The sequence below is a fragment of the Podarcis melisellensis genome (assembly GCF_964234715.1).
Source record: "Podarcis melisellensis genome assembly, chromosome: Z".
In the NCBI taxonomy this organism is placed as follows: domain Eukaryota; kingdom Metazoa; phylum Chordata; class Lepidosauria; order Squamata; family Lacertidae; genus Podarcis; species Podarcis melisellensis.
This window is the reverse complement of record NC_138547.1, coordinates 13,571,351-13,598,523: the sequence shown is the minus strand read 5'-3', so window position 1 is coordinate 13,598,523 and position 27,173 is coordinate 13,571,351. Positions and strand designations below refer to the sequence as shown.

Genomic DNA, 27,173 nt, shown 5'->3' with positions numbered 1-27,173 from the left:
CACCCCTCTGTATCGCTCAGGTGGGTGTCATTGGAGATGTCACGGAAAGCGATTATGAGGTGCGGTTGGGTCACTAAAGGCGCGATTCATGCGCAACGGGGCTTGGACGGTACCGAGGGGCTGCCGGGTTGGGCTCCTCCATCCAGCTGCGGGGAGCGGCAGTAGCAGCAGCAGCAGCAATCACAGGAGCAGCCTTCGCCGCTAGCGCCAGACCAGACCCTCTCAGCATCAGGAGACAAAACTTTACGCAAAAGTTTTCCCCCTCTTTTTTGGTCTTTTTAAAATATATGTATATAGATATATATCTATTAAGAGACTCAAATTCATCTTCCTTCCCCTCTTGGTGGGGCGTTTCGAAAAGTAAGGCATCGCGGATGTTTTTAGAGCCTTAGAAAATAAATAAGTTTTTCTTTCCAGGAGAGCCAGGACTCAACTTACCGATTGTGTTTTCGACACAATCCAAGCCACTTTTGAGCATTTATAACAATTCCTCCTCGATTTCAAAAAAGGGAGAGAATTGAAGCACGTGCTTCTGTTGAAATCTAGTAAAACTTTTTAAAAGTGTTTGGCTGCTGCCTAGGGCCCATATATATTATATTTAGAAGTGACTTAACAAGGTACTATAGTGTCTGTGATTGTGACAGAGAGGTTTCTGAATTAGCTGCCTTGGTGTTTCATTTTATTTCTTAATTATTTTTGCTTTACTGCCCAGCAGAGCATTCTGAAAGGAAGCGAAAGAAGGATGGTGTGTATGTGTGTGTATCAACGTAAGGGATGAACTAGAAGAGAATAGTGCCTGGTGCTGAGCACCCATTAAGCCTGTTCCTTTCAGCTATCCTAAGGACTCTTAACTGGCTTGTTCTTGGCTGAGTTGTAGCTAAGATTTCTTGTTTAGAAATGAGGAACTTGTTTGCTGCAGTGAAAAAGAACACTGTGTTATCCAGGATTGCCGTGCAATCCTAAGTCCTAACCATTGTATTCTCAGGAGTGAGCACTATTGGATTCAGTGGGACTTGCTCCCAGGTAAGTGGAGGATTGCAGCTTTAGGCTGCTGTCGTACAACCACATACGTGGAAGTCAGTGAGACTTGCTTTCAAGTTGCCATGGTTAGGACTGCATTGTTACAGCGTGCTGCCATCCCCTTTCTTCCAGAGGTGCCTTTTCATCAGGTGCATGAAGTCATAAATGTGACAGAACGAGGTTCCAGCCTTCAAACGGCTGCCACGATAAATTGGATACTTTAATTCATAGACTTCTTTTTTAGTTTGATGTTTTCTCTTAACTGGGAAGAGAAACTCATTGAGTGCACCCATTTCCCTTTTCCTCCTTCATGGATTTTTATTTTTAAATGCAAAACAGCGCAAATTTGATATGTTAGTAAAACTTGTGTTTTATAATTTTTTGAGCTATTGTGGGTTGCTTTTTTTAATAAAAATCAGCGAAACCTGTTTTTTCAGAAGCCAGCATGGGGGGGAGGGCTAGAAAAGTTCGTTATTTGTTAAAACTTACTGTTGTTCTTTTCCTTATTGTGGTGTTTTGTGTGTATGTGTGTGTTTAAAGTCTTTTTCCCCTTTTTGTTTTTACTAAGGGGAAGTTGGGAATAACTGGATGTCAGGAAGTGAAGTGAAAACTCCACGTTGTCTATGAGAAGCTGAGGAGAACAGACCAAAAGGGATGGATTTATTATTCATATAGACCATCAGCATTCTGCTTTAAAAGGATTTTTTTTTAATCCAAAGAAATCTATAAAAAGGGAATAAAAGGCCAAGAGTGCAATACAAGAGTAAATAACCGACTGCATTCGAAGAAAGGAAGGCTGAAGGGAAATCAAACAAAACCAAGATATATTTATTTGCTGAAACTGCATCTCTTTTATATACAGTTTTCCTTGCTTATCCAAAATAGTATTTATCAGACTTTTGTCGGCCATTGCACAGAAGTTTACATACCCAAAAGGCCCCACTCACGAAGAAAGCGCTGCAAAACCTGTTACTCCAACAAATAGTGGGATTCAAATTTATATCTATATGTGTATATATAGCGAAACTTTTCCCACGATGACTCTTCTATCCTATGGATATCGGTTTTGAGATAACAGATGAGGATTGTTGGCGCCTTTTGGAAATCGTACTGGTGTTGTGGGCCATGGGCTGTATTCAGAGCATTAGCTGCAAATCAAAAGGTTTTCGGGAGAGTATTACTGTCATTGAAGTTAAGGCCTCCATCGACCCCGTCCCTACCAACATTGATGAGTCGTCCAGTGTGGTTCTGAGATACCGGACCCCGCACTTCCGGGCTTCTGCTCAGGTGTTGGTGCCTCCTCTCCCCAGGAAAGAGACCTGGATCGTCGGCTGGATCCAGGCCTGTAGTCATATGGAGTTCTACAATCACTACGGGGAACACGGAATGTGAGTGGTACAGTATCGGTTGCGTGTATTAGATTTAACTTGTTATGGTACCTGGGGATGGGGGGGGGGTGAAGGGACTTGTACACTGCAAGGATTTTTGCCAAGGGGTGCAACCTGCTGTACAATTGGATAAGGGACCATGGCTTAGAGCACCTACTTTTCAGGCAGAAGGTCCCAGGTTCATTCCCCAGCATCAGCAAGTAGGACTGGGATAAGTCTCTCTACTTAAAACCCCAGAGAGCCTTTTAAACAGTGCTGAGCTAGATGGACCTATGGTGTGACTCAGTATACAGTTCCTTCCTGTGTTTTAGGATGATGGTCATAGCTCAGTGTTAAGAGCACCCACTTGGCATGCAGGTGTCCCTGGTTTGATTCCTGGAATCTCCAGGGAGGGCTTGGGCTATCCCTTGCCTGACATTCTAGAGAATGGGTAGGCAAACTAAGGCCCAGGGGCTGATCCAGACCAGTTGCCTTCTAAATACGGCCCGTGGACGGTCCGGGAATTAGCATGGTTTTACAGGTGGAGCTGTGGGTTAAACCACAGAGCCTAGGACTTGCCGATCAGAAGGTCGGTGGTTCGAATCCCCACGACTGGGTGAGCTCCCCTTGCTCGGTCCCTCCTCCTGCCAACCTAGCAGTTTGAATGCACGTCAAAGTGCAAGTAGATAAATAGGTACCTCTCCAGCGGGAAGGTAAACGGCGTTTCCATGTGCTGCTCTGTTTCGCCAGAAGCGTCTTAGTCACGCTGGCCACATGTCCCGGAAGCTGTACACCGGCTCCCTCGGCCAATAAATTGAGATGAGCACCGCAACCCCAGAGTCGGCCATGACTAGACCTAATGGTCAGGGGTCCCTTTACCTTTACATGAGTAGAATGTGTGCTTTTATTTAGAATGCATCTCTGGGTTATTTGTGGGGCATCGGAATTCATTATTATTTTTCAAAATATAGTTCGCCCCCCCACAAGGTCTAAGGGACAGTGGACCGGCCCCCTACTAAAAAAGTTTGCTGACCCTGGTGTAGACAATATGGAGCTAGAGGAAAGAAGGTTCTGACTTGGTATAAAGTAGCTTTCTGCGTTACCTATCCTCCTGTTACTGGTGGCATCCAGTTTTGTGGGCAGGTTATCACCCTCCCTCCAAATCCAGTCCTCATAAGGTCCCTGGAACCTGCCTTGATACCAGGTCACAGAATGACTGCATGCCTGCTCTGGCTGCCCCTGGCTCTCCAGGCTCCCAGGTCTTTCTCCTCACCTGCTCTGGGATTTGTTTAGCAGGAGATGCCAAGGATCAAATCTGGGACTGTCTGCTTGCAAAGCACTTGCCCTATCACCATTGATCTATGGCTCCTTCCAACACATTCCACCTCCCAGCTGTCCCGTCTCATTCACTTATGTAAGGAAAAGCAATTTTGGGGGGAGGGTGTCAGTGAATGGGGCTGAAAGTGTCTTCCCCTTTCCGTTAAGGGTCAGGTCAGTCCCAATCTGTATAGATCCTGCTTTTTGTTCCTGCTGGGGTGTGATGGAATGTTGGGGGGGAGGAACTGAATTCTTTAAACCGGCTTCCTCTAATAGCAAACTCAGCTGGTGAGTACCGGTGGGACTGTAGCCAAAATTGGACATGCTGAGAAACATGAGGGATAATATCAGCATGCTCAAGGAGGGGAACTAAAGTTTTGCAAATGCATAGCAAATATTTATGGTGAAATCCTAATGTCCTCCTCAAATAGCCCAAATAGAACCAAGAATTCTTAGTGGTGACACAGAAGAATATCTGCTCTGGGAAAGAAAGCGGGAATGGAATGGAGTACCCTAAGAAAGGGCATGGCTGGCTGGAAGCCTGAACAGGACCACTCCTCACTGCCACCTTTTGCTGCAGGCCACATTTGTAGGTGTATATTAGCCGAGTGGCTATAATTTAAATGGCCTGTGTTTTGATCCCTTCCTGTCATGGCCACTGCAACAACCTGGCAGTGAGTTTAAGGGAAAATTGGCTCCCTGCATCACCAGTAGGGATGGGACAGAAATCAGATTCTGTTCACATTTGAAGGGGGAACTTACACTAATTAGCACTTCCTGAAACATTCTTTGAACTTTATACTTCTCCAGATTTTGCAATGAACTGTTCCAACCAAGTAATGGGTACAAAAAACGCATACAACAGGGTTAAAGTGTGCATCAAAACACCTTTATTAGTGAAAATATTGTATTGAAAATACATTGTGTTAAGGGGAAATGGGTTTGCAAGATAGCATAGCAAAAATGTGAATGTTTGGAGAAACGTGCTCTGAAACGCGCATTAATTTTCATGAGGGTCTTTTTAATCGCAAAGGGATGTGGAAATCTTAATTTAAGAATTGGGAAAAGTGAGAGAAACCGAAATGGACTGGCACGGCTGTCCAAGGAAACCTTTGGGTCTTTCAGCACAGGAAAAAGGCGGCCTTCTGCTTGTAGCAAGTTTCCTTATCTGTTCTCACACAGGGGAGCAGCAGAGGAAGTCGCCAGGGGCCTCTTCCTACACTGACTCAGAGCCTGCTCTACTCTCTGAGAGGGCCTCTTTTAAACTTTCCACGTATGCATCCGTATTCCACCCCCTCTCCCACCCCCAAAGAAGTGGGGAGTCTTTGTAGTCTCTGTATGCCCAGGGCACAAGCAACTCTTATAGGGATATTCCGTGTTTGTTAAGATTTAGAGCAGGGAACCCCATTCACTCTCACAGCAGTCCTGAGACGGAGCTTAGGTACCTCCTTGCCCAGGTATCTAAATATGTGCCCAGATATCTAAATATGAAGTTAAGGCTCTTCAGAAATTTAAACAGTTATATTTCTTAGAAATCTGACCTCCTTCCTCTGAGTCTTTAAAATCTGAAATAGTTGCTTCAGTCCAGTAAGGATCATGGTACAATTTGCAAGTAAAGCTTGTTTGTTTGTTTGTTTTAAATCAAGTCACTATTGAATGCAAATGGGGGACACCTCCAGATGTCTCTCGTTGGTCCTTGGGATTATTTCCCAGGCAACACTCCCTCCCCAGGTCCTGGGTGATTTGGGGTGCTCCTTGGGCACTTTTGGCCTGACTGGACTGTGCCCTTGAACTGTGATGCCTTTTGCTTCCCTGGATGGAGGTATTTGCAAATCTCTGGCTTCTGTGGCTGGAGTGGCTGGAGAGTAGCTTATGGTATAGGGCCCTTAGATGGAGAGTGTGGCCCTCAGATGGAAAAAGCTTCTATCAGTCTAGCTACAAATGCATCATGCTCTTGAGGTGCTTTTTATAATGAAATTAAATTTATATTTACATTTAAATTAAATTACTAATACGCTGCCTCATCTTTCAGAATAGCCCCTCTCCCGCAGGGCAGTCTGACAACATAAAAAAACCCCACAAGTTAAAGCTGTGTAAAGTACCAAACAACACACTATTATCAATAATAATAGCAGCAACAGCAGAAAATTTCGCATCCCAGAAAAAATTGTGGCCTTTGCCTCATACACACCCTCACTTAAAAGCAGTCGTGCATAAAATATTTTTAGAGCCCCACATATCTCTTAGGTGAGGGCATTCTACAGCCACAAGTCTGCCACAAATTATAATTTCCCAAAACATCAAATACAGTGGTACCTCGGGTTAAGTACTTAATTCATTCCGGAGGTCCGTTCTTAACCTGAAACTGTTCTTAACCTGAAGCACCACTTTAGCTAATGGGGCCTCCTGCTGCCACTGCTGCCGCGTGGCCGGAGCATGATTTCTGTTCTCATCCTGAAGCAAAGTTCTTAACCTGAAGCACTATTTCTGGGTTAGTGGAATCTGTAACCTGAAGCATATGTAACCTGAAGCGTATGTAACCCGAGGTACCACTGTACAGCAGGATCTCATTTACCCTCCTAGTTTTATTTTTTATTTTTTAACTACAGCCAAGGGTTGGGAAACCAAATGTAACCTGTTGGCCCTCACTGTCCTTACTTCACATCCTCCTTGGGTGTGTTTTTTTTGGCCTTGCTGGGATGTGTCCTTGAAAATTATTGTCACTCTTGGTTGCTTGAATGGAGGACAGAAGGGTGGGTGAGTTTGTGTAGAAGCCAGCCCACCGTGCAGTTGTCAAATTCACATCCTCTTTGCTGCTCCCATTTCTGTTCTGGCCCCGCCCACCACTTCCATGTGACTGTAGTTAGAACAGAGGCACCTGTGCCTTTACCTTCCCTAGTCTGGAGAAAGGGGGCGTGGCAAGTGAAGGGGGCGTGGCTTGAGGAGAGTCCTGAAAGCTGAGTGGGTCATGTCCCCATCATGCATTTACAGTACTCTTACCCCTTTTAGCAGTCATGTGCTGGGAATTCTATTTCTGTGAGGGAAACTCCTAATAACCCACAGCAAACTATTGTTGGCACCCATTTGTCTCAGGAGACGATGGAGGACTGTGAAGTGAAAGTTAAGGAGCCATGAAAGTTAAAGTGGCAACCAAAATGATGCAGGCAGTGGAGTAGCTCCCCTGTGGGGAAAGGTCACAACATTTGGGGCTTTTTAGTTTAGAGAAAAGGCGAGTTAAGAGATGGCATGATAGAGATGTATAAATAGTGGATAGAGTACTTTTCCCTATTCTCATTACTCGGGGACATCCAGGGAGGCTGAATGTTGGAAGATTCAGACAGAAAAGTAATTGTGCATTGTGTAAAGAAGTACATTTATGAAATCTGCCTCCTCAGGAGGCAGTGTGGGCCGGATCCACCAGGCTCTTTTTAATGTTCTTACATGTATGGAATAAAAGTGACTATGGAGAGGTTTGAAGGGCTACACTTGAGCCCCCTGGGCCTGAGACTCGCCACCACTAAGCCAGGAGGAGAAAGCCGGCTTTAAAAAGTAGGGTCAGATCATAAGGACTTGAGAGGCATGTGGTTTCCCCCCTCCGCCACTCCCCCAACTCTGCTTCTCCCTTAAAACAGGAAGCCATGGGGAGGGCTGCCTGAAATAGCCCTGAGGAAGTTTGAGGGGAGAGCAGCCACAATGAAAAAGAGGCCCTAAGCAAGGCTAACCCAAGCCAGTGTGCTGTCTGTAAAAATTGCACCCTAACATTGCCTCTCCATGCACAGGAGCCAACTGGATGGGCAGTTGAAGGGCTACAGCTTTGGCTGCAGCTCAGGAGAGCAGGCCAGCTTATGGGGCGTGCAGGGAAATAAGTATAGCTCTGTCCTCCCATAGAGAATAGTTGGGGTTTCCAAAGGAGGACTCCCTCTTCCCCACTGCCCACGGGAGTGTGTTTTAGGCGCTTGCCTTGCTCTACCTAATGGTAGGTAAAGGTAAAGGTAAAGGTACCCCTGCCCGTACGGGCCAGTCTTGACAGACTCTGGGGTTGTGCGCCCATCTCACTTAAGAGGCCAGGGGCCAGCGCTGTCCGGAGACACTTCCGGGTCACGTGGCCAGTGTGTCATCGCTGCTTTGGCGAGCCAGAGCTGCACACGGAAACGCCGTTTACCTTCCCGCTGGTAAGCGGTCCCTATTTATCTACTTGCACCTGGAGGTGCTTTCGAACTGCTAGGTTGGCAGGCGCTGGGACCGAGCAGCGGGAGCGCACCCCGCAGCAGGGATTCGAACCGCCGACCTTTCGATCAGCAAGTCCTAGGCGCTGAGGCTTTAACCCACAGCGCCACCTGTGTCCCCCTACCTAATGGTAGGCTTGTCTTTAAAGGCTGTACTGAAAATAATTCTGACTGCTCCCTCTTGCCATGAGAACATAGGAAGAGCCTGGCTGCTGGGTCATTCCAATGGCCCATCTAGTCCACCATCCTCTTCTCACAGTGGCCACCCAGATGCCGGTGGGAAACCCTCAAGCGAGACCAGAGCACATGAGCCCTCTCTCTTCCTGCACTTTCCACCCCTGTGTGCAAAGTGTCATAAAGAAAACATCAGTATAAGGCAACTTCCTGTGTTCATTTTCAGGCACTATGGGCAGGGGAGAGATTCCACTCAGTCGGCAGTGAAAGCCAATCTCTCAAATCAACACTTTCCAAAATAATATCAGAACCGAAACACAGCCATCCTTCCAATTTCACACTTACCCAGATTTTGTGATGCAGTTCCCCAAACAGTGAATAATATAGCATACATTATTATTATTATACACTGCATTTTTCCCGATGGGACTCAAAGTGGCTTACAGATAAAAATAGGAACCGATAAAAACACAGGGAAAAAAGTATTTAAAAAATAAACATTGATACAATATAAAACCATATACATACACAGCATTCATTATATTAGGTGGAAATTGCTTGCAAACATGTGCATTAGTCAGAATTGCATACCAAAGTTTGTTTATTAGGAGAAATTTGCATGGAAATTCCATCCAATTTCCATTAGAATTTTTTTTTTTAATTGCATATTGCTGCACAAATGTGGAAAACTGACGACTGGAAAAGTGAGAAACACGGAGAACTGAAATTGTTAGACCCCCTCCATTCTCTTTGCATGAGAAAACAAAACAGTATTGAAAACATCATCACATATAACCACCCCGATACTAAGCAGAGCTCAAATAGTAATGATTTGCACAATAAAAAGGACCCAGGGGTGGGGGAGACTCTTATGCAGGACACAGCAAGGAATTCCTTCAGCAGCATGTTGAGGTGGGCAGCTCTGGGGGTGTGCTTTTTAAAATTATTATTGCAGTAAAAGAATGTGCACCCCACAGGCAGAAAAGGGATGACAGGGACTTGGCAAGCGTAAACTATAGAGGGAGCAGATGGCTGCAGGGCTGACCGCTCTGACACTGGCCAAATCTTGGGGTCTGAGCATTGTGCGTGGGTGAGAGGATAGATGGAAATGTCACATTAAGAGAGAGCCACTCACTTGCTTTCCCAAAAAAAAGAGGACTGAAAGAAGGGAAACCGCTGTAGAAGTGAGTTAGCTAGATAAACAGAAAGAGGAGAGAAGGAATCAAGTTGTAAAAAAGCTACCCTATCCTAAAACAGCCTTGCAAATCCACACACAGAGTTTCTAGTCCTCAAACAGCCAAAAGGGCCTGTTTATACTCATTCCCCTTCTGCTATTCATGTTGATGCATTGATCCTGTTTATACCCTGTCTTTCATTCATCATAAGAGCAGCCCTGCTTGGTTAAGTTTTTCGTTTATTTCATTTCATTGAATTAACTTAAGAAGAGGCTGGCTGCTGAATCAGGCCAAAGGCCCATCTAATCCAGCACCAACCAGAATGCCTTAATGGGAAGCCAGCCAGCAAGTAGGACTTGAGTGCAACAGCACTCTGCCTGCTTACGATCTCCAGAAACTGGTATACAGAGAGGCATGTTGCCCTGACAGTGGAGGCAGAACACCGCTCACCCTTCACCATTGGCCCTATTGGCTGGGCTCAGTTGGGGAGTTTGCATCCAGCTAATCTGAAGGGCTCATGAGGCCCTCAGTCTTTCAGCTGCTGCGCCAGCCCAGATAATTCAGATGCTTTCTGTTTTGGGTGTGTATATGCCATCGCTGGGGAAGTATCCCCAGTGATTCAGAGTGTACTGCAGCCCACATCTTGGTGTGCTGCCATTTCGTGAGCTGGCCCTTAAGTTTCTCACAGTGGACCTTGCTTCTCCATTAGTCACAGCCATGGAATCAAGCTGAAATATTGGAATCAAGCATGGCTCTCCTTCTCTGGCTTCTGCCTGCTTCTCACTCAATTCACACACACTCTACTTTGCTGTTATCTTTCCCACTGCCAGCCAGTTGTGGAAAGGGGACCGATTACAGTTCTGGGGGCTATTAACTCACCAAGAAACTTGCCTGACTAGTTGAATAATGGAATCCTCCACTAGATTTTTTTTCCCCAGGTGGAACTCACCGGAAACGAGTTCCGGCACCTCGGTGGTATTTGGGGCTGGTTGCTCCCCCTAAAAAAGTCTCAACAATCAACAACTTTAGTTCCAGCACCTCGTTTTCTTTTTGAAAAAAAGCCCTGGCAGTTACCATCTTATTAGGAGATCCATTCCTCACAATGTAGGAATAGGGGCCTTATAGTGTGGTGGCAACTACCCTTTCGAATTCCCTCCCTTTAAATATTAGACAGGTTGCTGTCTCTGTTGCCTTTTCAGTGCCTACTTAAGACCTTCCTCTTTCCAAAAAGCCTTTTAAAGCTGAGCTTTCCCCCCAGTCTGCACATGTATTGGAGTTACTTTTAAGAAATTTTGTTTTATCAGTGTTGTATGTTTGCCATCCTGTGTTCCTTTGGGGGAAAGGGCAGGAAGTAATAAGAAAAATAAGAAAAAATTTCTTTTAATAAGAAAAATAAGTACATAATAATAATGTTATTTCATTCGTTAGTTAATAGAGATTGATTATAAGAACCAGGGCAAGCTTGTACGTGTGCTGGTAGTCCTTCGGGGAATCTCCCTTTAAACTATAAAAACTATAAATGGCAAGAGTGCAGGGACCAAATGAGGCCCTGAAAGCCTGTCTGGCGCTTGGGACTTTCCCCAATTCACACCCTCACCCATAGGTGCTCCTGTCTGCCTGGAACCTCTGGTGTCACTTACCAATGACATGTGGCCCCATCAGCGAATGTGGCCCTCCCCATCTCTGATCTATGACTTTAACATAAGTACTTCAAATTGCTCCAGCCTGGCAGACCTCAAGGTGGTGAGGGGAAGAGCCATAATTTTGTTTCTCCTTCATCCCTGCACTCTTTGCCCGTGTTAAGATTTTGTAATCGTTTTTTGAAACTTTGGTGTATGTTTCATCACGTGGATTCTGGCCACGCAATCAATAGCGCATTTTGGTTTACACAATTGTACTACAGGAGTACAATATATGTGTTAATGAAATTACTTGCAAATAGTGGAGCTAACTTAGCAGGATACTTACGAAAAGCGTGTCCCCTACTCCAAAAAAGAAACTGTTCCCCCCCAAAAATAATATAGCTTAGGGCATCGTAATCTTATGAACACTCACCGAATCTTGTTTTATGTGTGCTTGCTTTGATGAAGGCATGAAATAGCCTAGCGAATTACATATTTTGTAAGCAATTCAAAAAATACAAACTTCATGCACATCCCTACCCCTGACTATAGGCAATGTTGCCTGGGATGGATGGGAATTGTAGTCCAAAACATTTGGAGCCCCCCAGTTGTGGAAGGCTGTGGTATGGACAGTACGCTGTCTAGATGGTCCAATTATCTTGCAGCTTTCTGTGTTCATCCAGAGGTTAGATTGGGGCATAAATTTGATTCAGTCTGCATTTAAAGGAGAACCTACCTAAATCACACTTCCCAAAGAACGCATGTACTGAAACGTGGCCATGCATCAAAGTTCAATATGCTCTTGATTCCCCCACCCCACCCCAGTGCAGTTCTCCAGCCAAGTAATTTATACGAACGTGCATATACTAGGGTAAAGTGTACTTTAAAATACATTAAGATGCTGGAGATTGAATGAACTACTGCAATTGCATTTCACCCTTGGCACTAGACAGATGGGCGATGGGTCGTTCGTTGGTCACCATGTGACCAAATGGCAGATCTTATTGCTTCCTATCAAGTGATTTCTCTCCCCCACCACACACTTATTCTCCTCCCTAAGATTTAAAAAATATATATTCAAACGGTGTCTGCAGCATTCTGAACCTAAACGGAAACAGCGGGTTGAAGCAGGAAGGAAAACAGGAGACGAAACATCCTACTTATAACCCCCATTCTTCAGTGTGTTGGCAAAAATTCTGCCAGCTTCTGAGGGTGTATACGTCTAAGTGCTCACAATTACGCTGCTCACGTTTCCCATCTTAGCAGACGGCTGAAAGGGAAGCGTTAGTTTCTAAAGCAGCACTAGGAAATCTGAAACCTTGGGGCCACATGTGGCCCTAAGCCTGTGACCCTATATGCATGCTGAAGCTCTTTACAAACAGATTTCTAGAGCTCCCACCCTGGTGAGTTTTAGTCCAAGGCACTTAGGACCAACCCTACTCTTTACTTCTAAATCCCAGGCATGCAGGGGCTGGTGATGGTTGTGCAGTAGCAAGGCCAAATACCCCCCCCCCCAAAAAAAAATGCTCAGGAGACCTGCAAGTATTCCACTCATTTCAGGGCAAATCTAAAATAGAATTCATGGCTTAAACAGAACCCTGTCTGTATCTTAATCCCATTTCTATTAAATCTCTTGAATGGCTTTTTAAGGGGGGGGGGTGTTGCATTCTGTCTGCCCAAGAGCTTGTGTCTATTTGGTTCACAGCCTCTCTGCCCTGCTCCATCCACTATGAAGTGCAGTAAGGCAAACTGTGGGGCTGATGTCTGGCACAGGAAAATCTGCGCTTTTATACTACCCGCTTGGTCTCTTTGTAGTATGAAGCAGAGGTGAACTCTAGCCAGATTAGACAAGTCTCTGGTTTTAAAGGTTGCTATTTGAAAAGCGACAGGAGATCATTTTAAGCAAAATGGCAAGTACATTTGTAGAATAATAGGGCCAAAGGGATTGTGAAGAACAAAATTGCATGGAGATTCCCCGCCCCCACCCTCCTGTGTTCTCTGTTGTGTTTCCTTAAGCACAAAACCTTCCCCATCTGAGAGATTACATTTCAGAATGGCAGAAACGCCAGGGATGGATTTGGTGCTTGTATGTGCTCAATGCCGCAAACACTAAATCTGCAATCCTCTTAAAAACAGCAGACTCCCTGTTGTCCCTTGTGCGAGAGAGATGTGATTGGAAAGGAATAAGATTGCGGATTTCGTCTAGGTTTCCTCCATTAATAGCTTTGCTGAAGGGTTCTGTGTAACTCAGAAAGCTTGCATAGTTCTACACGAGAGATGGCTGCCATACTTTTTTCTCCCTCTCCCCCCGCCGCCACAATCTTTGGGGCTGGACTTAGTCTATGGATTGCTACAAAGCTGAGCCAGCCCTTTCCATCTGCCTTTGCCCTTTGTTCACAGCTTATAGTTGATTTTCACCAAACAGTCTATAAATTGACTGACTGACTGACTGACTGACTGACTGACTGACTGAATGAATGACCACCACCATCACCCCAACATCTTTAATATCTCCCCATAGAGAACCATGGTAGACACTGTAGCACAGATGCTTGATAGACATGAGGCCTATTGGTTTCTTTGGGGAGGCAATGGTAGGGGCTGGTGGATTCCGATGCTTCAAGGACGAAGCTTAGCAGATAAGCGTATGGGTTTAATAAAACCTCCCACCCACCCCCGGCTCCATCCACAGACGAGGTATTATTGGCCAACACCCCAATCTCTATGAGCGATGCAAGATTCCAGGGGTTCCAGGTACTTACCCAGGGTCTGTGTCCCCTTTTGGGAACGGGGCACAGCAGAGACTGTGGTGTTTTTATGATACACAGTTTATTTACACATACAGTGGTACCTCTTAATTCGTTCTGGAGGTCTGTTCTTAACTTGAAACTGTTCTTAACCTGAGGTACCACTTTAGCTAATGGGGCCTCCCACCATTGCCGCACAATTTCTGTTCTCATCCTGAGGTAAAGTTCTTAATCCAAGGTACTATTTCTGGGTTAGCCAGGTCTGTAACCGGAAGTGTCTGTAACCTGAAGTGTCTGTAACCCGAGGTACCACTGTATATGCAAACTGAGCCTTTGATGGAGGGGTTCACAGTATCAACACCCCAAAAGGGTTTTGTTTCTCCCATAGCCCCAGCCTTGCATTTAGACAGGCAGCCAACATTGTGCTCTGCCTCTGTGGCGTTCCAGCTTGCTGCTTTACTTCTAGGTCACATTACCGCCTCCAGCTTCTAGCTCACATAACAGCTAACTCAAACCTCTCTGCTGTAAACTCTGGCTTTATCTGTCTCACAAAAGCCCATTTTCCTTTGTTTTCTTAATGGCCCAGAACTCAGTCACTCACCTCAACATAGGAAGCTAGCCTGGCTTCATTAGCTTTTAACATTTGCTGCATCCAGGGATTTGAGAGGTCTTGCAACCAGTTTTAACACCTCAAGCCTTCATTAAATTCTAACACTTTCTAGATCCAGGAATTTAGAGAGATCTAGACTAAGCACACGGGACGCGGGTGGCGCTGTGGGTTAAACCACAGAGCCTAGGACTTGCTGATCAGAAGGTCGGCGGTTCGAATCCCCGCGACGGGGTGAGCTCCCATTGTTCGGTCCCAGCTTCTGCCAACCTAGCAGTTCCAAAGCACATCAAAGTGCAAGTAGATAAATAGGTACTGCTCTGGTGGGAAGGTAAACGGCGTTTCCGTGTGCTGCTCTGGTTCGCCAGAAGCGGCTTAGTCATGCTGGCCACATGACCCGGAAGCTGTACGCCGGCTCCCTCGGCCAATAAAGCGAGATGAGCGCTGCAACCCCAGAGTCGGCCACGACTAGACCTAATGGTTAGGGGTCCCTTTACCTTTACTAGACCCTTGGACTCAAAACCACGAATTTTACAATCTTGCCTGTATCCTCTATACAGCATTGTGTTGATGGCCAATCCTCAACCAGATAAAATTCTGTTGCCTCTATTCAAGTTAAACAAACCCTGGAGGGTAAAAAACCACTCGGTGCCTAGAAAGAAAATTAGGATTATGATTAACCTAGGATTTAGAAGGCTGGAAAACAGGATTATTATTATTATTATTACTAAATCACTTTTGCAGCCATATTTATTTTTTAAGCATGCAGAATGCATTGGAAAGCAGAAAGCAGGGAGGTGGGGAAGGAAGGTAACAGACAGTTGGGAAACGTGCAACTTTTTATGTGGGAGAAAGCTCTGTGGATGCACGTTCCCCTTAAAATCTTCATAGGAAAATATAATCACCCCCCACTACTTTATGCAGAGCTTTCTGTGCTGTTACAACATCTGAGCTGCCACCCCATCAATTGCCACCCTCTTGTCATAACTATTTATATGCCAGACAACCAAGGTGCCCCAGTTTAAAAAGGGACTCAAAACACCACATTTAATGTGGAAGCAAAGGGTCAGGCATGAATGTGGGTATTGATTAAACCCTGCTCCATTCTGTCTTAGCTGATTTGTCCCTCTGACCCTAATATTGCTCATATTAGCCTCTCCACACCTGGTCCCCTCTAAGACATTGTTGAACTCAAAACTCCAGGCAGCAGATTGGGGATAATGGGAGTTGTAGTCTTACAGCCTTCCCTAACCTGGTGCCCTCTGATTCTGTTGGGCTCCCATTAGACCAGCGTTGTCAATGGCAAGGCATGATGGGAGTTGTCTGCCAGCAACATCCAGAGGACACCAGTTTCCACCACTCCCAGAGTTCCCTGTGAAGAGGGATTGGTTGTTAGACAACTCTGAGCCCCCTTAACAAACTACAGCTCCCAGAATTCTTGGGGGGAAGCCATGACAATTTAAAGTGGTATGATACTGTTTTAAATATATGGTGTGGATGTGGCCATACGTTGACTGGTTGTCCAGGGTGTCAGACAGAGAGGGATCTTACTTCCTGCTCCTTTTAACTGGAGATGGTGGGGATGGAATGAACCTAGGAACTTTTGTTTGCAAAGGGTAGGTTTTTCCCACCGAACTATGGCCATGCTCTCTTACAAATCAGCCACTGGTGAATATAATAGCTGGTTTGAAAGAGATAAGGTCATAGGAAACACAGGAAATTGCCTTATACTGAGGCCAATGGTCCATTTAGTTCAGAATTGTCTATCCTGACCACAAGTGACTCTCCAGAATCTCAAATGGGAGCCTTTGCAAACCTTACCAAGATATGCCAATCGGGATTAAACCTGTGATCTTCTGCATGCAAAGCAGATATTCTGCTACTGAAATGTTGTCCTTCATCTAAGTGTCAATAAGGCTCCAGTTCCCATGATTCAAACCTGGGACCTTCTGCATACACAGCAGATGCTCCGCCACTGAGCTGCAGCCACCCTCAGGTGAGACTGAGTCAAGGACAACAGCTGGCAAGGGGTATGGGACGGACTCTGTGTGTGTATGCAGTGGGCTTTCTTGTCAGCCATAAAAAGGGCAATGAAGCCCCATTCCCTTCCTCCTGCTGAAATTTGTAGGCGGATTTAATTGCTTGCGAATGCCAGTATTAGCCACGTGCAAGGCGAGCGAGGGCCCCGGGGGGTTGTGCAAGTTTCCTCCCCATACATGTATGTGCCAGAACGTTTCCTGTCAGCCTCGTACCATCTGCTTTTTACGCCTCCCCTTCCCTTCGGTTTCCTAAACAGTGCTCTGCCGCGCACTCGTTTCCCCTCTTTCATTGCGAAAATCACACACAATGGGGGTGGGAGGTGGGTGATTTGCCATACTGGCTCAGAGTGATAAGCCTCAGCCTGTTCCGCAGGCCTCTTTTGACAGCACCAGGCAGAGAGGTGGAGTATAAATGTTTCTAATAAACCAAGTAATTAAAATAAGATTTAGTAGACTTCTTTTTCCTCCTTCCTGCATTCCTCCAGGAATCCCCACTGTTGTTTTTTATTTTTCTTTAAGTTGAGCATCCTAATCCTTTCCCCAATAAAGAAGGGCCAAGGCCCAAAACAGCCCTCAGTGCCAGCAATGGGGAACCTGTGAGGTCCTTGTTATTGCTCAACTCCAATCGTCCCTGGCCATTTGCTACCATGGTGGCTTCCAGGAGTTGGAGACCAGAAACATTTGGATGGTCATAGCTGAGGTTCCCTATCGCTGCTGTCCACCTTGCAGTGCTTCTGTAATATCTATTTCAGGGCTTTGGAAACCTTCATGTCCACCCATTTGGCCCTGTAGCCTATTCCACCCAAGCCATGCCCTTCTGTCCTACGTAAAATGCCAGGTGCAGTGGCGGACCTTGACGTCTCAAATTTCAGTGGTGCCCTGTGCAACACCAATATCCGGCACCCCGTTGGATATTGCAGTTGCAGCGCCCCAGAAGCTCCACACCCAGTGCAACCACACTGGTCATGCAACCCTAGATCTGCCTTTGCCAACTGCAGTCCAAGTAAAAAGTTGAAAGGGTGGCAATGCACCGCCCACCAGCTTATCTGCAAAGCCCCGTGCTCAAGGTAACACTTTGGAAAGGGCTTCCAAAGGCCACCTGATATCATTGCAATGCCAGGTAATGGGCCAGTCAGGTGGCTCTGCCTACCTGCTGAACTTGGCCGGTGATGGATTGGGGAGATAATCCCCTGTCCTTCCCAGGCCTTAATTTCTGCCTGGAAATAAATAAAACCAAACCAGATTAATAATAATAATAATAATAATAATAATAATAATAATAATAATAATAATCTCCTTTCCCCAAAAGGGTCTCTCACTGGGGATTTTGAGACAGACAGACGGGCACACACGATGTGACAGAGAGCAGACGTTTGCTTTCTTACGGTGATCTCTGATTCACCCCCCACTGGAGAAAGTTGGATGAGTACTTCCCCCCCACCCCACCAAAAAATCCTCCAGGCTTTTCTCAGTCCTGTGGTAACCCCAGACATCAGCCTCCCATATGCTAAGAATTGCCCCATAGCCCCTTTTCCTCTGTCAAGAGAGCCTGTGCTCAGTTAATCTTTTATGCTCCTCCTTACAGGACATTTGTGGTTTGACAAGACATGGCCTTCTGTGGGAGCAGAGAAACAGCAACACTCAGGATTTTGCGGCAGGGGCTATGGCAGGGGGGGGGGGCATAGCTAGGGAGTGGTGAGGTGGGCCCCTGCCAAGGGTGCAGGTGAGGGGGGGCACAAAATCAGCTAAAAATATGTAAAAATTTTGATTATTGCCTCATAAGAAAAGGTTTTTAACAGAGGGTGAATTGAATGGGTGAAGGGGGGTGGGTTGGAGGATAGGCGGAAAGAAGAGCTAATTTTTCCGTGGCTAGGAGGCGCAATCAGGACAGTTCTGCCAGGGGCGCAAGTTCACTTAGCTACGGCTCTGAGGGGGTGGGAACTTTCTGGACTACCTTTTGAAGACATTGGTAGGCATATCCTAAGGCAAAAGTGGCCGAGGAACCACAGCAAATTTTACTGCAGTACCGTTCGTTTATTTATTTATGGCACTTAGATGCCAACTATTCTTTCAAGGAACTCAAGATACTGTGCATTTTATCCTCACAGCAACCCTGAGAGGTAGGTTAGGCTGAGAGACAGTGGCCACCCAGTGAGCTTCATAGCTGAGGGAGGATTTGAACCCCAGGTACCTCAGTCCCAAGGCCCAAATGTGGCCCTGCAGGCCTCTCTATATGGCCCCTGAAGACTCTTCCCCAGGCCACTTTGCTCACTGGCCCTGCTTTGCATGCTTTTGCCTGGCTGGAATGTGCCCTTGAACACTGGATAAAAGCTTCTTGCTTGTCTGGATGGAGGACACAGAAGGGTGTGCTGCTCTGTGCATAGGGTGGGATTAAATAAGTTTTAATAAATAAATTTTAGAAATCAATTAATGCAGCCCATTAATTGATAAAATGCTGAAGTGCTACAGACTGGAATACGGTGGTACCTTGGGTTAAGAACTTAATTCCTTCTGGAGGTCCGTTCTTAACCTGAAACTGTTCTTAACCTGAGGTACCACTTTAGCTAATGGGGCCTCCCACTGCCACCAGTTTCTCTCATCCTGAAGCAAAGTTCTTAACCTGAGGTACTATTTCTGGGTTAGCGGAGTCTGTAACCTGAAGCGTCTGTAACCTGAGGTACCACTATACAAGATTCGCAAGTTTTCCCTGTAGGAGAAACAACGCTCATCTTCTCCTTTCCTTTCCCTCTCAAATGCAGGTCAAGCTGGGAACTCCCAGATCTCCTCGAGGGCAAGATCCAAGCGATCAGCGACTCGGATGGGGTCAATTACCCCTGGTACGGGAACACCACAGAGACCTGTACCATCGTGGGGCCCACCAAAAAGGAAGGGAAGTTCAGCGTCAGCATGAACGATAACTTCTACCCAAGTGTCACCTGGGCTGTCCCAGTGAGTGACAGCAACGTGGCCAAGCTCACAAGCATCCACAGGGATCAGAGCTTTACTACTTGGCTGGTTGCCACCAACACAGCCACCAACGAGATGGTCATCCTTCAGACAATCCGGTGGCGGATGAAGCTGGGCATCGATGTGACCCCCAGCAAACCTTTGGGGCACCGTGCCAAGCTGAAGGAGCCCCATGCCCAGGAGCAGCCACAGATCCTAAGCAAGAACGAGCCAATACCACCTAGTGCCCTCGTGAAACCCAATGCCAACGACGCCCAGGTACTCATGTGGAGGCCTAAGGACGGGCGCCCTCTAGTGGTGATACCTCCAAAGCATCGGTAATGAGACCCCCTCTCTCTCTAAGTGTGTCCAGCCTCACGGGGTGGATTGGGAGGGGTGGGGGCAAAGAGAGGAGGAGGAGGAAAAAAACCGCTTCATATTTAAGAAAACATATTTAAGCAAAAAAAACCAACCAGATGCACTTTTAAAACTCATTTGACAGAAAAGAGAAATAATAATAATAATGCAACCATTCTACCTTTTCCCGTCGGAACGGGTCTCACTGTGCTAGAGACGCTCAACAGGAAGGACGCTCCCCTCAAGAGCATGACGGGGTGTGTGTGTACGTTTGTCACCAGACATCGAGTTTCTAAGGGAGCGAACAAATCAATGTCCACACACTTGATTTCCAGCTTTGTAAAAGTTGCTTTTTTCCTTCCTTCAGTTGTTGTTTTCAAGTTCAATCTCATTAACTTAGCTTGGATCACCTGAGAGAGAGAAAAAAACGGAAAAGGTTTTTTTAATATATATATTAAATGAGGGAGGTTTTATTTTTGAGATGGGAGGAGGAAGGGAGAAAATTAATTTTATTTAGTTGGGAAGGGGAGTGGGTGCAGATGCAACAGAGTAGAAAAGAAAACAACAATTTGTTTATATCTCCTCTCCCTGGATGATGATGATGATGGGTGGGTGGATTTTTTGTTCTTACAGAGATGATGTTCCAAATTGCAAACACAAGTCACGCGGCCTTATGTAGATTTTACTTTGCATTGCCAAACCTTTGCCTTAAGCTGCATTTTTTAAAAAAGCGGGTAAGCGGGGCGGGGCGGGGGGTGGATAAGCAAGCAAGCAAGCAAAGAAGGCTCCTTTTTTCTTACTAGATATTAGAGTGAGCGGGGGGGGGGGGGGGAGAGATGTTTTGTTCTGGAATGAAAATGAATCATTGAGCTTGTATTGCAACCAGTTGCTAAAGGAGGTTGCCATCTTTCCCCCCTTGCTTTTGAAACAAACTAAAACTACACCAGCAGAGATTCTCTTGGGACAGAGAGGCGGTGAAGGAAACTGCACCTGCTTAATTTCCATCTGACTGCTGCTGTTAGTAGTGCAGGGACTCTAGTTGCTTCCACACTAGCCCTTCTTTCCCCCTAAAATTATCACCCTATGTTTACTCAGTTCTTACAAATTGCATTCCTGTGTTGCCTCCGATGTCAGTGCTACTAACATTTCAATGGGTCTACTCTTAGTAGAACACAGTTAGATACAACCCTCTGTGCATCTTTTTCAAATCTGATCTGTATTGGGGTGGGGGGGTCTCTATATTTTTGGTAATTTTAGGGCTCGTAAAAAAGACTTTTCAGGGACGTGGGTGGCACTGTGGGTTAAACCACAGTCTAGAGCTTGCTGATCAGAAGGTCGTTGGTTCAAATCCCTGCGACGGAGTGAGCTCCCGTTGCTCAGTCCCTCCTAGGTACCGCTCCAGCGGGTGTTTCCACGCACTGCTCTGGTTTGCCAGAAGCAGCTTAGTCATGCTGGCCACATGAGCTGGAAGCTGTACGCCGGCTCCCTTGGCCAATAAAGCGAGATGAGCGCCGCAACCCCAGAGTCGTTCACGACTAGACCTAATGGTCAGGGGTCCCTTAGCTTTAAAAAGACTTTTCAGGGCTCCTCCTCTTAAATTACAAACTTCCTGTGTACAGATTCACCCCACTTTATTGCTTTCTGTTTAGTTCAATGGAGGGATATTAGCAGTTCCTTCACTGCCGAATATTGTCAGTTTCTGATCCTGTGAACAGAGGTGCTTTAAGTATGCATTGCCTCCCATTTTAGCCCCTTTTTATTTGTATAGAGCAAAATAGACAGTACTATTTTTTCTACATAAAAATGATAAGAAAATAATGAGAGGCAATCAGTCTTTAAAGCCTCCCTGCTCACAGGAACAGAAATTGGCAACGCAGGAGAACTGTATTCAAGAAAAAGTAATATAATGGGCTGAACCTGGCAGCAGTAAGCTTTTAATTAACAGTTGCGGGGATCTTTGTTTAATGAGTCTTTCTTCTGAACAAGCATTACAGAAGGTTCTTAGCCATGGGGAGTGGCATTGCTGATCTATTTAGTGTGATATTAAGTGCTGTGCAGAACCACCAGTTTAATTTTACTTTCTGCACAGTGTGGGAAAGAAATGCACCAGCAGCACTGAAAGCAACTAGTGTGGAAGCAACATTTGCTTGGGGGGAATTGCATTTTTCTATGTCACGGAGGGAAAAATCTGGTTTTAGCCCCCCCCCCCCCCCAGTAATCCTCCCTAGCATAGATGGGGATTCTGTGACCTGTGCAATTGCTGCGAATTGTCTGCCTTCCCTTCAAGAAGCAAGAATTTTAGCTCCAGAACGGGAAGCCGTGGCTCACAGCTTCTAGGATCAGGCGTGGGGAACCTTTGACCCTCCAGATGTTGCTGAACTGCAGCTTCCATCAGCCCCAACAAGCATGGCCAGTAGCTAGGGTTGATGGGAGTTGTAGTTCAGCAACAGCTGGAGGGCCAAAGGTTCCCCACACCTTTCTAGAAAGAAAACAGAGTACCAATCAAGGATAGCAGGAAGTGATCTGGGTGATGTTTTACTCTGGATTCTTTACTTCCTTCTCCATATCCAACCCTCTTCCCTTTGGGAGGGTCTTCAGGGCAGCGAGAAACAGTTGTATCCAACTAACTCGGAGTAGACCCAATGGAATTAATGTACCTAATCTAGCCATGCCCACATTGAAAATAACTTAATTTAGGGGCAGAGCTGTAACTTACTAGGGAAACACATGCCTTGAACACAGAATCTTTTGCGTGCAGTCTGTGGTCTGGGTGCTTTTGTGATGGCAAAGACCTCTGAATGTAACTTTTAGGAGCTGCTGTTGGTCAGAGTAAGTCCTGGGCCTGATGGACCAATTGTTTTTATTAACATATATGAAATTGGTCACAATGTCCATTAATTGCAATGAGTCTACTCTGAGATACTGTCCATATGAAATATTTTAAGTGGTGGCAGGGGTGGGGAGGTGGAGGGGAAGAGACTCAGTTTTGAAAATGCACAGGCCCCAGGACAAAACTTCCATGACACACCGTTTCTTTCTGGTATTCACAGGAACAGGACTGTTTTCCCCTCTAATGATACTGGGCAGCCAGCGTTCAGCACGGATCACTTGGGATCGGGGCAATATAGGGGTCCCTTCTTCACCAAAGGGGGAACCCAGTGTGCCGTTTGGTTTAAAATTTAAAAAGAAAAGGAATTGGGGAGGGGAGACCACATTTTCAACTCAACATGCAGGATTCTAAAATGCACACTTGTCTGTTTTTTCTGAAAATAATAGTTCTCTAAGTAATGGTGTGTTTGCACTAGCAGATTACCATCAGATGCGCTTACCGCTGTTGCTGGATTTGACCCCTGCTGCTGCTGCTACTGCTGTAGAGTTTGCACTTGGCAAAGGGGTAGTTTGGTGTTAAATTATTGCTGGAAAAGCCTGCAAGTCACTCATCTGCTGTTTTTCCCCTGCAGGGCATGAAAGAGATGGTGCAAAACAAAATAAAAACAAACCATCCAACCACCCCAAAATGCATGATTAAGAGTTTACCTGCAGAAATATTTGGCTAGTGATTCCTTTTGAAAATATACATGTTCCCTCCACCACCCAACATATGGGGGTATTGCCATAGTTACTGCCCTCCGTTTTCAGAACAGGGGTAAAACAGGAGTTGTTTACTCCTGATGGAAGCCATTTCTTTTCCAAAACAGGACAGAAGTGACACACTTTTATTGTTGCAGTTAGAAGTGGGAGTTTACCATTGCTGCTTAAAATTTCAACAACCAGCTATATATATATATATATATGAGATATGGATACTTGTCTTGAGAAACCACACATTCGGAATCTAGGGTGTGGGTGTATTAACCTAATCCATCCAAACAATTCATATTTGGTGGCAGTTGGCCCTAAAGCTTGTTTTTGATCAGCCAAATCCCTCGCTCCTGTATGATCCGTAATCAAGCCAAGGAAATTAGACAGCTGCTACTTTTGAAGGTCACAGCTATATAGCACCAAACGAGTGTGCAATATGCTACTCAGAATGCACCAGTCACTGTGCCTGCATGAAAATGCTTACAATTACTTACAAAATGCCCAGAACAAGAGTCCTGAACATCTCAAGGCATGGGCTGATTCTCAGGCAAGGGTAATATACTCACAGAGTTATTAAAATAACAAAGCACCACTACAGTTCCCAGGATCCTTTGGGGGAAGGGGAGCCACAACTGTTAAAAGTGGTAAGAGTGCTTCAGTTGCACAGTGTGGATAAGCGCAAGCAGTGGAGGCTGCTCTGTTAGGCAATTGGGACACTCCCACACCAGTCAGTGCCCACTGTCACTGCCCTGCCTTCTTGCCTACAACCAGTCCAAGGGGTAGACTTGGCTGTTGGCTTCCTCCTCCTGTTGCCCTTGTAGAACTCAGCAAGGAGATGGATGGGGCGGGGCATCATAATTAATTGGCTCCACCTCTCATTGGTTCTGGACTGTGGCTCTACCTACTGTATGGGCTCACAGCCTTTTGCCCCACCAGCTCAGGCTATGAGAAGATGTTGCTTCAGCAAGCATCAAACTGAGATAGAACAGCATCATCTCCCTCCCTCCTGCTAGTTCTTCCCACAGTGAGCGGTGCCTTTTGAGTTAAAGGACCACAGCACACCCCATCAGTCTTGGTGCTGCCAGCAGAGCAGGGGAGACTCTGGTCTCACTGGGGCCTTTGTGACGAGGTCTTTTAAGCCCAAGGACGGCACCATTATATCTTCAGGCTAGGGAACAGGCATTAGTAGGTTGTCTGGCAGACATGCTTCTTGGTCTTCTCTGTCCTTTCCCTTCTGCTTTGGAGTCTTCACCCTCATATCCCCGAGGACAAGGAATCTGATGCCAGGGTCACAGAATCATAGAACAGCTGGAAAGGACCCTGAGGTCCCCCCCCCCCCGCAATGCAGGAATTTCAACCAAAGCATCCATGGCAGATGGCCAACTAACCTCCACTTAAAAACCTCCAAGGAAGGAGAGTCAAGCGCCTCTCATGGGAGTCTGTTCTACTGCAGAATGGCTCTTAGTGTCAGAAAGTTCCTCCTGATGTTTGGTCGGAATCTCCTCATAACTTGAATCCATTGGTTCGGGTCCTACCCTCCAGAGCTGGAGAAAACAAGTTTGCTCCTACTTTCATGGGAAAGCCCTTTAGATATTTGAAGGTGGCTCCCTGATATCTCCTGATCATACCTCCTCTCACCCTCCTCTTATCTGGGCTAAACATGCCCAACTATTTCTCAAATGGCTTGGTTTCTAGACCCTCAGTTGTGACACTGAACAGCTTTCCATATGAAAGTGATTGAGAATACTTGGAAATAACAGCTGCATCTTAGGAAGCTGCCTTCTACTGAGTTGGACCATTGATCCATCTAGCTCAGTACTGTCTACACTGACTGGCAGCAACTCTTCATTGCCCCAGGCAGGGAACTTTCCCCAGCCGTCACCTGGAGATGTCATTGGGGATTGAACCTGGGACCTTCTGTATGCAAAGCACATGCTCTGGCACTGAGCTACAGCCCTTTAAAAAAAATTCAGAGAGGAGGCTGCTGCTTTTGTCTTGCTGAAGTGGCTTCCCAGTCCTTTCTGTTTCTATGGGGGATGTCAAGAAAGCAGACTCCCTCCCTTGTTAAAGCTTTCTTATTCAGCTGTTTTCCTCAACCCTGCTGCTTTAAGCGGGGAGGGGGAGGAGCTGTCACGGACAGGCTTGATCCAACACAAAATGGGTTGTGTCTGACAATGACTGGCTGGACTGAGTTGCTGCTCTCAAGATGAATAGAACCACTGGTGAAGGGGTTCAGAAGGTGGGGTGTGGGGGTAAGAGGGTTGTGTGAGATATGGGAGCTGATACTAATGTTCAGTGCTATCTTTCTAGAAAAAAGGTGCCAGAACTCACCATGAACACCTCCCTTCTCTTATAATGCAAATGGCGCCCACCTGAGGTGCTGGAAATGAGTTCCAGTGAGTTCTGGCTGGGGGGGGGGGAAGCCCTGCTAATGCTGAAAGGAGCTTCTCTAGATTCACATTAAGGGCAGGCAGGGCAGGTGTTATTCCATTAAACAGACACTGGCTGGATCAAATCAAGAAGTTGCATGTAGTCCAGCATCATCTGAGTCCCAACAGTGGCCAACCAGAGACTCCAGGAAGACGAGATACAAAGCTGTAGGACAATTCCCACTGCTGTTCCTCTTCTCCCTGCCCAGTGTCTGTTAGCTGGACATTGATCAAAGCAGACCTTAGACGAATCAAGCACAGCAAACCCTGGGGGCATTGTGCTGTGCACTCCCCTTTGCTGTCGATCACAGGGACCTGCAGCATTCATTGCATGGAGACAGGTTAGCAGGTGACTAAATTACTCATACAAAGAGAGATAGGGAGATTGGACTGTCGTGGCCTAGGGTTGTTACTCATCTTTCTACATGTCCCTCTTCAGAATGCCTAAACCTTTAGCACTGTGGCTGGCCTGCCTTCGTCCTTTCTCACGCTTCCCTGCTTTGAGCCATTTTCAACATAAAATGAGAACACACTTAACTGTTGGGCTTGGGTGGGTCAATGTTGCCTCACTGTTGCCCAATGTACAGCATTCATGTGAATACTATAGCTTCTGCTTAAAGGCGGTGTGTGTGTGTATTGTGAACCTCCGGATGTTCCTAAGACACACAACTCCCATAATTCCTATTGGTCATGCTGGCTGAGGTTGATGGGAATTGGAGTCCAACAACATCTGGAGAGCCCCAGAAATCCCCTACCCTTGATCTAAGAATGTGAAACATTCTCCTTTTTCACAAGTGAATGCCTCTTCTAAACAGGCATTTGCCCATCTCTTGCATGCTGTGAGGGTTGCTCCTTAGATCAGGGAACAGTGAGGGCGGGACTGTACTCCTGATGTTTTCAGACTACAACTCCCATCCTCCAGCAATATCTGGAGGAGCACAGATTGAATTCAATGAAGCAAACATCACTTCTCTGCAATAGTCACTTTCACCTTGTAAAGTTGGGGTGGCAATAGTCTGCTCTAATGCATTAATAAGGACCAGAGTAGGAACACTGAGGTGAAACAGTGGCTGAAATTGCATTTACTCCAACTTTTCAAACCCTGGGCAGGGTAACATAGTAGGAGACAGGCCTCATCCATACTTGTAAGCATAATTACACACACCTCTCTCTCTCTTACACTACTACACTGTGATCGAAGCCTTTGATTTGTGGCTGCCAGCTGTTAAATGCACCAGTTAGTACGATACCTGTCCACACGCAAAAAAGACCAAGGGAATAACTTTGGGAGCAGGTCTTGGCTATGAATAAAAAGGTAGAAGGTCCATCTTGCATGTAAGGGGAGGGGGCAGGTTACCATAACCCCATTCAAAGTTGTGCCTGGATTTGTGTTGCAGCAATAAGAACTGTCCCTTGGTCTTTGCAAAAATACTGTGAAAATGTTTTGTGGGGGTGGGGAAATGTACCAAGTCTGGACACTAAAAAAAGAAGAGGTATTTAAGAAGATATAAAAGCAACACATTGCTTTACAAAAAAACAACAAAATAAAGAATTTTCAAAAAGAA

At 46.1% G+C, this 27,173-nt stretch overlaps 1 protein-coding gene across 3 annotated transcripts; it reads left to right on the top strand.

The window, feature by feature from the left end:
- Nucleotides 1-27,173, top strand: FAM78A (family with sequence similarity 78 member A). 3 transcript variants are annotated; one of them, XM_081897191.1, is made up of 4 exons: nt 1-20; nt 1,589-2,408; nt 19,054-19,578; nt 22,648-22,844. In XM_081897191.1, exons 2-4 carry the CDS (start codon nt 2,074-2,076, stop codon nt 22,778-22,780), a joined length of 993 nt encoding a protein of 330 aa, XP_081753317.1. In that variant the 5' UTR covers nt 1-20; nt 1,589-2,073; the 3' UTR covers nt 22,781-22,844. The 3 variants fall into 3 exon arrangements, with proteins under 3 accessions (XP_081753317.1, XP_081753316.1, XP_081753318.1); XM_081897190.1 differs by lacking the exon at nt 1-20 and adding an exon at nt 115-360; XM_081897192.1 differs by lacking the exons at nt 1-20; nt 22,648-22,844 and adding exons at nt 119-360; nt 23,059-27,173.